Source organism: Nannobrachium achirus, assembly GCF_963921795.1.
Source record: "Nannobrachium achirus genome assembly, chromosome: 21".
NCBI lineage: Eukaryota > Metazoa > Chordata > Actinopteri > Myctophiformes > Myctophidae > Nannobrachium > Nannobrachium achirus.
This window is the reverse complement of record NC_137828.1, coordinates 20,538,304-20,549,206: the sequence shown is the minus strand read 5'-3', so window position 1 is coordinate 20,549,206 and position 10,903 is coordinate 20,538,304. Positions and strand designations below refer to the sequence as shown.

The 10,903-nt window shown below is 44.0% G+C and overlaps 1 protein-coding gene across 1 annotated transcript in view; it reads right to left on the bottom strand.

The window, feature by feature from the left end:
• ctnnd2a (catenin (cadherin-associated protein), delta 2a) overlaps positions 1–6,479 on the bottom strand; it is a gene marked incomplete at both ends in the record, with an annotated part of 625,519 nt that extends 619,040 nt beyond the window's left edge. The window contains one exon of the mRNA XM_080752281.1: positions 6,351–6,479. Coding sequence (XP_080608407.1) covers positions 6,351–6,479 — 129 coding nt within the window. The remainder of the gene's footprint in view (positions 1–6,350) is intronic.
• Between the last annotated feature and the right edge of the window lie 4,424 nt (positions 6,480–10,903).

The following is a 10,903-nucleotide window of genomic DNA, read 5'->3' as shown; positions in this document are numbered from 1 at the left end:
AACGTCTTTACCTTTTTTTACTATTTAAAAAAAGAAAAAGAAAAAAGAAAAAAAAAACATTTTAAAATACTTCAAATAGCCGATCTACATGACGTAGAGCTTGTAGATTAAACATGTTTTTCAAAATAGTAAAAAATGGCAAAAGAGTTTACGGATAAGGGGTAAGGCATGAACAAAAATAGGGCCCTAAATGCCTAATTCTAACACAAATCCCAACCTCAATCTTTTCCTAATTCACCCTTTGTAAGCCTTCTGGTTGGTCCCTGACTGACCAACCAGAAGGCTCTATCTGCCTTGTCCCGCCATGGTTCCACCTTTTTATGTTGAATTTGCTAAAACATAATTTTTGGAGAAATAAAAACATTTAAAAACATGCTGAGTCACTACACTGCCACTGAGCAGCTCCATTTGACTGAAACCAAGTTTGAAATTAGAATTGAACACAGAATAACAATACGAAGCAACTGAATGCAAATGGTAGTGGATGGAGTGTCCAACCGAGTGTCCCACCAAGACAGTTACCAATGGGTGTGAAGAGGGGCGGGACAACGGGCAGGACTTGACAAAGGCTTGAATTGTGCAGTTTGCTCTAAAAATGTTTTTGAAACATAACATAAATAAAATAATTGTCCTCAAAATATCAGTCTCTCAGTACACTTGTGGGAACATTTGCCACACACACACACACACACACACACACACACACACACACACACACACACACACACACACACACACACACACACACACACACACACACACACACACACACACACACACACACACACACACACACACACACACCTGGCTAAAAGTAAATAATATGTTCCATATTCAAGATGTGCTGATGCGAAGCAAATATATAGTGAAAAGATCATGAAAACGCAAGCACGCGAATAGGCCACACCATCCATAATGGTGTATGTGTATGTGTGTATGTGTGTGTGTGTGTGTGTGTGTGTGTGTGTGTGTGTGTGTGTGTGTGTGTGTGTGTGTGTGTGTGTGTGTGTGTGTGCATTATTCATGAGAAGTCATACAGTAGTGTTGTGTAAGCGGACAGGATGACAGTGTATATATGGCCGCTGTCAGGCAGAAACCTTGTATCTCACATCTTCACTATGTTTTATAAACTTTTGTATTTTCATTTTTGTGTGTGTGTGCATGCAGGCGTGCGTGCCTGCCTGCATGCATGTATGTGTGTGTGCGTGCATGCGTGTGTGCGTGTAAATGAATAACTTACTCTGCACACAACGGTGTTGCACAAAAGTAGCAAAAACAGCCGATGCAGAAGTTGGCTTGTTGGGTTATGTCCTATTGCATGCGTCTTTCAGCACCACTGGTACAGAGCTCTCTGCCAAGCCCCTCTCTATGTAGGCTATGACACAGCTGGAGTGTGTAGTGCGTGTTTGGTGCCACCGTTCACAGAATATATTGTTTTACATTGTTCATCACCGCTGTGGATGCTGATATACCGTCGTTGTCGGGTGAAAACCTTGTATCTCTAAAACTGTTCGTTTTGTATTTATCATTTTAACTCTTATTGTGCCGATCCCGAACAAGTTCGGCTTTATTTCAATCCAATACAATTTTTTTTTTATTATTATTTTTTTTTTACTTTAAATTTTTATCCCACGATTTTTGTAACCCATTTTTTCACCCGGTGCCAATTGCCTAAGCTGTGATCCTGGGCTCTACTCTCCCTCTGCCAACCTGGGGAGGGCCCCGAACTGAGCTCATGCTTCCTTCAATGCATGAGGAGTGAGCAGGCCGCTTCTTATCACCTGACAGGGGAAGCTTCCCCGGTTGGACGTAGCGCGTGGAAGGAACACGTTATTCCAACCAGTTCCATTCCCCTCCATCAGGCGCCCCGGCTGGCCAGGGGGAGGCTTTATAGAGACCAGGATTACTGCATGTTTTTGTGAGGGTATCTACCCTAGGAGACACGGGGAGAACATGCAAACTCCACACAGAAAGGCCCTTTTGCCAACCCCACCTAGGGTGTGGGCACTGATGACGCGGAGGAGGGAACACGCCCCCCAGCGCCCACAGTGTCCCCCGGCGGGAATCGAACCCAGGACCTTCTAGCTGTGAGGCGACAGCACTACTGACTGCGCCACCGTGCCACCGTGCCTTTTTTTATTATTTTACTTACCCCGAGCTGCTTGTAGTGGGTGGTCCTGGCTCGTCCTACGCTTTCCAGCGAGCCATTTTACATGGTCCGACGATATATTCCATTAAAAATGGTTTAAAATACATTTTTGAGCCCCCCAATGTTCACCGAATGTTCGGCGCCGCCGGCGGCACGACGTCCAGTGTGCCGATCCCGAATTAATGCAGCTTTTTTATGAAATGAATAAAATGATCCGAGGCCTACTGAAGCCCCGGCCTAAATTTTTCATCCAGTGACCGAGATCCGTCCGACCCCCGGCCGGCCGTAAACGAGTAACGCCGCCGCGAATCGCCGCCGAATCCAATGCAAACCCACATCTTTGAAGGTCATTTTCTCTGGATTGTGTTTTTAGGGAGGCGGCGCGAGGTTTATTTACGGCGAAATCGCAGAAAAATTATCTTTTAAATGAGAACAAGCTAATAGCTATTTTGTAGCCATTTTCATCCGGGACCTTTTCATGACGTGCACGAACGTGAGCACGTGAGCACGCGCGTCACTGCAACGTGAGTCCCCGGATGCCTATGAGAGATACCCTGGCATTCTTTGGCGCCCTCTAGGGGCTGGCACTGGAAGGGTTAAAAATTATCTAAAATAGTGAAAATAGCCAGTTAAAAAAGCAACAAAGCAAAAAAGACATTTGAAAGAGGAAGAAAGAGACATACTCTTGTAGATAAAATGCTAAGGAGACTGAACTTCCTAAAGGTGTGTGTGTTTTATGTAACAAACAAGAAAAAAAAGCCACCACACAACTGTGTACACTGCAGGATGATAACCTTTTAGCTACCCTGCTTTGATGTAGAGCAGTACTCCACAAACAGCTTCAAAAGTTGGACCGACAATGCAGAGAGCAGAAAATAGATAGTCAATGGTGGGTGTCATAAAGTTGACCTTTAAAAGGGTAAACCTGAGTCTTCAGACCTTCATACACAGCCAGGTAGTACCTGAATCCACAGATAATGCTTGCTCAAGGGTTAGCAGCAGACTTTTACTTGCAGTGGCGTCAGTTCAGAAAGAGCTAAGGTATGGCAACATGGCTGGTGTCTTGAACGCGCGCCTTCGACACCAGTCATGTTGCCATACCTTATCAACAGGAATGATTCATTTATTTTGTACGTTTTTTACACACACACACACACACACACACACACACACACACACACACACACACACACACACACACACACACACACACACACACACACACACACACACACACACACACACATTTAATCATTTATTTATGTTCACATTTTACAAGAAAACATCTTGAACACAAATACTGGTAGATGCACTCATCAAGTTCAGAATCTCTTTGATACTGTATGACTAATCATAGTCTATGGATACAAGAAGCACCGTCTCCTCCATATATGGCGGCTGCCTATTATCACAGATATTGAGCAGAATTTTGACAAAATGCTTTGGCTTTTGGCACACACACACACACACACACACACACACACACACACACACACACACACACACACACACACACACACACACACACACACACACACACACACACACACACACACACACACACACACACACACACACACACAGATGGAAAGACGTTCTTTCATGAATGAATGCCGGTACACAGAGGGGGAGGAAAAGCATCTGCTGAAGAATTGCCATCAGCGTTTGTCCTTCACCAGGTGAGGGTATAAACGGAATACTTTGTGCCACTAAATTAAGGCCAACTTCTGAAGGCGGAGAAGATCGCAAAAAAACGGCGACACGTCTGAGCCCCGTGACAGACTCAATCTAAAATGGCATGGCTGAGTCTGAATGACATGCTGGATGTAAAATTAAATGGCAGGTCCAAGGATAAACACAAATCACCCAGTGCAATTAGTGTGAAGTGGAGCCACTATTCACCAGACTTTGCGACTCGAAATGCCTTTTCATGAGAGGCAAACACTACTCTATGTGCATGGGCTCACATTCCTGTGTACGTGCACGCGTGGGTGTTAAGATCTTGTAGTGGGGGGGGGGCGTCTTTGAAGTACAAAAGCAAGAGTGGCACAAAGAAGTAAAGTGACTTTAGTGCAAACGTGCATTACTTTCCCCACACAGACTTGTGTAGAGCAGACGGATACACAAAGTCATGCACACTTGCGCGCGCACACACGCTCACACTGGCGCACACACACACACACACACACACACACACACACACACACACACACACACACACACACACACACACACACACACACACACACACACACACACACACACACACACACACACACACACACACACACACACACACACGCTCACACTGACACACACACACACACCCCACAGTCTTTCCAAGGCTATCGATTGAAAGTGTGACTGTTCTCAGCCAACCACCCACTCAGGCATGTAGAATTACATTAATCAAACCCGTTGAGCTCTCTCTCTCTCTCTCTCTCTCTCTCTCTCTCTCTCTCTCTCTCTTTCTCTCTCTCGCTCTCTCTCCCTCATGCAGTCTCAGCAAGGTCTCCTGTGGGGAAAACCTTCGAATATGAGCCGGCAATGTCCTACACACAATCTTCCCCTTATCCTTCCTTCCTTTCTCGGTACCTTCCTCCCTCATCCCCTCGCCTATACCTGAAAATAGTGTGAAGAACCAGATTTCTTTTGTTTTGTTTTTGAATAATCAGGAAGCCAAATCAAAGTCCCGTCCCCCCCCACCTGGTCTCACATGTAACATGTCACACTGCCCATTACCGAAGAGCACGGTCGCCACCTTTGAAGTGCTTCCCATTGAGTAATTGCCTCGGTTTTAATGACTTTTCCAATTACGTCTACTTAGCTTCAGCTCTCTCTTCACCCCTATAATCTCTGTAAAAAAGGAAACATCGTCCTCCATTAGGCTTTCCCCTCCACACCCATCAATCATTGGCTTGACTTGTTCTATTCTTTTTGTACAGCTACACAACAAAGCCTCTGAACAAAGCAGAGCGATTAAGAGAAGAACAGAGGCCAGAGGTGCAAAGACTGAGCCAGACAGAGAGCATGAGGAGCAAGCGATAAGAGGGTCACCACGTACGTGTGTGTTTGGGCTATACCGAAAACTAACGCTGTGGCAATATGGATGTGCAGCAGTCCTTATTCAGAGATTCTGTTTCAGCTTCAGCCAGCTGATGATGGTTGCTCAGCTGGTATAATAAGCACAGATAGCTTTACTCTTACAACATGCTTGGCGTTGTGAAGATTTGTGAGAGTATCGTGCAATAGAAGCAGTGGAACTGCAACCAGCTTTACCAAGTCAATAGCAAACAGTCAAGTAGATTATTCAGACTAAAGTGCATTTCACAAAAATGGCGTTCATGTACACAGTAAGCAGTATGCAAGAACACTGAACACCCACTGTAAAACCAAAATACATATGAGTGCAAACAAATTCAGCCTCTTAAAAACAAACTGATATATTTTGGATCAAGCATATTACTATACTTGTCAAAGGCAAACCAAGTAACTATCGAACGAAGGCTAAAGGCCCATTCGTACTCCAATTTTAGTTTTCTAAAGTCAGAAACATACAACATTACGTCACTCACTGCGATGAGTAGCAACTCACCTCTCACCCTGACACATCTCTCTGCTTTTACAGACATACATCTACCCATTCACTCTCACCCTGTACACAATATGCCTTCCGGTTGCTTCCAAGATTTATAGCGGAAGTGCTGCGTTGAACGGAAGTTACGTCATGCGGTGCGGGTCTGTTTACATTACCCAGCGAAAAAACAAAAATAGATTGTAGCTCTTAACTCACTCTTAATAGGTGTAACATCGCCTGAATCAATGTTTTTATTTGTATATTGTTTATTGCGAGCGCAACCAACGGAGCAGGAGATGGTAGACCAGATTTTCTTCCAGCGGGAAATACGTTTGCAGGAACACCGCTCTGTGAAAAAAAAAATACAATTTCCGGAAAAATTCAGGCCCACCTCCTAGAACGGTCTCTGCCTCATATTGTCACCAGGCTTTTCTCCTCGCAGATGAGTAAGCCTGGCTACGCTAGGCTAATTCACTCTAGGCTATCACCCCGTTCACTGATTGGTCCAGAAGTTATGGCTATGGCCGCCCCAATGCAGGATCACACAAATCTGGTGGTTTGAGAGATACACCACCCCTCCCACCACCACAAACACACAAGCGCGCGTGTGTGGAGCATGCCTACCTGCTCTTTGACAGAGGCCAGGATGGCGGAGGCCGTCTCTGTCTCAGAACCGTCGCCGTTGGACGCTGGCATCACTGGGGGCACCATGGCACCCTTCTCCTGCTCCGCAGGCTGGTCTGGCACCGGCATCGCTCCTGAAAAAAAGATGAAAAGAAATCAATCTCACTGTTGCCTAGTGTTGATTTTGTCAGCAAATTTTGATTTAGTTTTAGTCATAGTCTTTGCAATAAGTCATATTTTAGTCATCTGGAATATTTTGGTTTTAGTCTAGTTTTAGTCGACTAAATATCTTAAGATTATAGTCGATTAAATCTACGGTTGATTTTGTCGACGAAAATGTATTTTTGCGGGCCTTGATGGTGTCGTAATGTTTGGTTTTACACTTGCTGCATGCTGAAAATCTACAAGCTCACAACACGTCGCACGGCTATTTTCAGAGCGCAACACCCGAGCACGACTAAACATAAAATGAATTGTCTTTTAGTTCTACTGGATCTCTTCTCCACTAGTCTCTCCTTAACATTTTTGTCTAGTTTGTATTTGTTGACGAAATTGTCAATATATTTAGTCTTAGTTTTAGCAATCACAGCTTAGTTTTTATTTTGTGAAATTTTCAACGAAATCAACACTAGTTCCAAAACCGTTACTTTTCAGAACCCGCGTTCCAATTGATCCAGTGTTAATTTGTGGTTGCCCACATGCAAACACGTTTTTTGGCCGATGTAAACAAATCTTTTCAAAAACTCTGGCCACAGTGTACAAAAAAACCTAATTTTTCTCTGAGGCACTAATAGTTATTGGCAGAAACTTTGTTTATATATAAACAGAGTATCACCTTGTGCTACTCCTCCTTGTGATGAGGGAAGTCTGTGTTGGTCTCTGTAGGGTGGTGTAGTTTTAGTTTTTTACTGATTAGGTGCTTGGTCTACCTACGTTATTGTTTCTAGATTGATATTTCTATGTAGTGTGATGTATTGCATCCAGCCATTTTTAAAATGCAGCGAATGAGTTAACACTCTTCTTTTCTCTAATTACAATCTCAAATATGAACCCTTGTTGTAAACCCATTTAAAAAAGGGAAAATACACCAGTTTTCTTCCCCCATAATAAAGTTCCCTATTTACACATTAAAAACAACAATACAATGAGGAGGAAGAAGAAGAATACAAATGCTTTCTATAAGAAATGGAACAGTAGGATGGACATAATCACATGTTTTTCTGAAAAACAATATTATTAAAAAATTTGCCTACAAAAACAAACATGTATTGTAATACACTAAAATGTGTTCCCGGCCTGAATGGGTTAACTCCCAATGCGTAAACATGTTAATGTAATAGTAAAATGAATAGTAAATAATTGCACAAACTAACACACAACTCGTCGCGGACGTGTTGAATGTCATCAACACGTTGTGTTTTATGGTCTTCTTTTCTTATTGCGACCGTAGGTCGCAGTTACTTTTACACTCTCATACTATCCAAACCTCCACCAGCCGTCAGTCTGTCTGTCCTTCCTTCCTTCCTTCCTTCCTTCCTTCCGTCACGTCACTTGTCACACGTCACACTTTCCCCCTACTCATATCTCCGCCACCGTTGCCCCGATCCATGCCAAAATTTCCACACAAACTCCTTGCCTGCCAAACTACAACCTCCAAGGACCCCCGGAGCTCCAGGGACCCCCAGGTCCCTGGGGGACCCCCAGGTGTAAAAAATGACCAAATGTGCAAAAATGACCAAATGACCATCCCAACGGGGCTGCTCACTGGGAATTCCTGGGGACCACCGACTCCTGGTGCTCCAGAACGGATGCAAAAGTGGTGGCGCCCCCAGTGGAGGACCCCCTCCACTGCAACTCACATAAAATGCCTTAACTCGGGCTAGGAGCGACCGGGAGAGCCGGGGCCGGTACCTATTCGTCCGCCTCGCCGGCGCGGAGACCCCACCCCTCATTTCTCACATGGCCCTCTTCTAGCGCCACCATGAGGCCGATTCTTGCAAAACACATTTTTGGACACTGCTCCTACAATTTTTGCCCTAAAATCACGCAAATCGGTACACAGTATGTCTACACTCATGTCATCAACTTGGATCTGTCCCATATAGCGCCACCTTCAGGCCGATTTTTTAAAACACATTTTTGGACACTGCTCCTACAATCTTTGCCCTAAAATCACGCAAATCGCTACACAGTATGTCTACACTCATCTCATCAACATGGATCTGTCCCATATAGCGCCACCTTCAGGCCGATTTTTTAAAACACATTTTTGGACACTGCTCCTACAGATTTTGCCCTAAAATCACGCAAATCGCTACACAGTATGTCTACACTCATGTCATCAACATGGATCTGTCCCATTTAGCGCCACCTTCAGGCCGATTTTTGAGCGGTGCTAACCGCTCCTATAGACCGCTTAGAAAAAATGATGTCACAAATGATATCACAAATGATGATGACATGAGTCCGCTAGACCAATGAAACACTTCGATTCTGTTGATCTGTCCATGATGTCATAGTCACATAGGCACCCGATTGGTTAACTCTGATTTAGAACGCGTTTAGGCCGCCTAAATTACGTCATAAAACATTATTGAGCGGTGCTAACATTGAATTTCAAAATAGTTCATTTGAATTTCTCAATTGTATGAGTCATGTATTATCTATAATACATGAAAACAAACCACACTTTTAGACAGAGCGCTTTAATCACAGGGCCCTGTCTAAAAGTGTGGTTTGTTTTCATGTATTATAGAGAATATCCAGCTCAAGACAATTTTGAAATTCAAAGAATATAAATAAACAGCTTATCACAAATGATGATGACATGAGTCCACTAGACCAATGAAACACTTCGATTCTGTTGATCTGTCCATGATGTCATAGTCACATAGGCACCCGATTGGTTAACTCTGATTTAGAACGCGTTTAGGCCGCCTAAATTACGTCATAAAAAATTATTGAGCGGTGCTAACCTTGAATTTCAAAATAGTTCATTTGAATTTCTCAATTGTATGAGTCATGTATTATCTATAATACATGAAAACAAACCACACTTTTAGACAGAGCGCTTTAATCACAGGGCCCTGTCTAAGAGTGTGGTTTGTTTTCATGTATTATAGAGATATCCAGCTCAAGACAATTTTGAAATTCAAAGAATATAAATAAACAGCTTATGATTATCATGTAGATCGAAGTACAAGCTTTACCACGCCTAACCAACTCCATATCCTGGACACTTCATGGGAGCGAAAATACAGTAGAACCTCCTTCTCCTCTTTGGATCTGCAACTACTGTTGAATTTTGTACAATCGGTCTCTCATCTTGCCGGCCTTCTGGCTAAACTGGGACAGTGATCATGAAGGTGATACCTATAATAATCTTGGGCTTCTCAGCCATCATTTGCAAGAAGACATCAAATATCGTCCCAATAGAAATAACACATGCCAGACTTGTCTTTTCGAATGACTTTGTCTTCAAAGTATCTTAACATGACCTTTCAGGGTCATTAGAATGCACTATCCTCATGTATTCTAATATTTAGGTACCGGTATGTAGACATGGCAAAGTCCAGCTTATGGTCCTTATAGTACCAGTACTCATCCAGACACCACAGCCCCACACAGAACACCTGGAACACAAAGAAGGGGGCGGTGGCTCTCTCCCTGAAGAGCTCCAGGAAATCAGGCACCATCAACAGTTGGGTCTCTCCTTAGGTCCTCTGTACAGGTGAGTCTCTCCTTAGGTCCTCTTCCTCAGGTGGGTCTCTCCTTAGGTCCCACTTCTCCAGGTATTCTTTGTCTTTCTTAGGGTGATGAATAACACCGGTAGGTTTCCCCCGCACAGTCCTTTCCAAAGTTTCCTCTGCCTTCTGGATGCCGAGTCTGAAGTCGGCCACATTTGGACGCAGCTTCCGTCCCCTATGGTAAACAGCCAGTGCAGACTCAAAATCCCCTATGGTGCACAGTGCCTCTGCCTTACAGTACAATCCCTTGTAAAATGTCTTGTCATGTTTAAGAGATGCCTCAGCGTCCCTTAAAGCATTTTCTGGATCCCCCATCTTCAGGAAACATTTAGATCGCTCAGCGAGGCAGTCCTTGTCTTCCACCTTGAGCATTAATCCCATGGAATAGCTTTCTATAGCTTTGATATAGTGCCCCTTTTGGTACAACTGATCTCCCATTGCCAAATAACTTTGAAATGTCGGGAAGAAGGGGATGACCTTTGGTGGGACGACCTTTGGCGCTGGGGCTCCTTCCGTGTCAATCATGGTGGCGGCCATTTCAGCCTTTATGTGGTGCTCGCTGCTCGTGCGATACCAGACAATTGTGATCCGCTTTTGGAGAAATTACCTGTGTTGGTTTGACTGCTGCTTTTATATCCGTTACGCTGACGACAGATCTACCCATGACGTCATCCATTGCTTTGTGGAGTTCAGTTTTGAAGCCTTGATTTCGGCAAATTGGATGTACTGTAGCCTACATGTAGGATGCTGTCATCATGCCATAAGTGACCATATACTGTAGGCCTATTTGTTGTTGTTGGGTGGGAG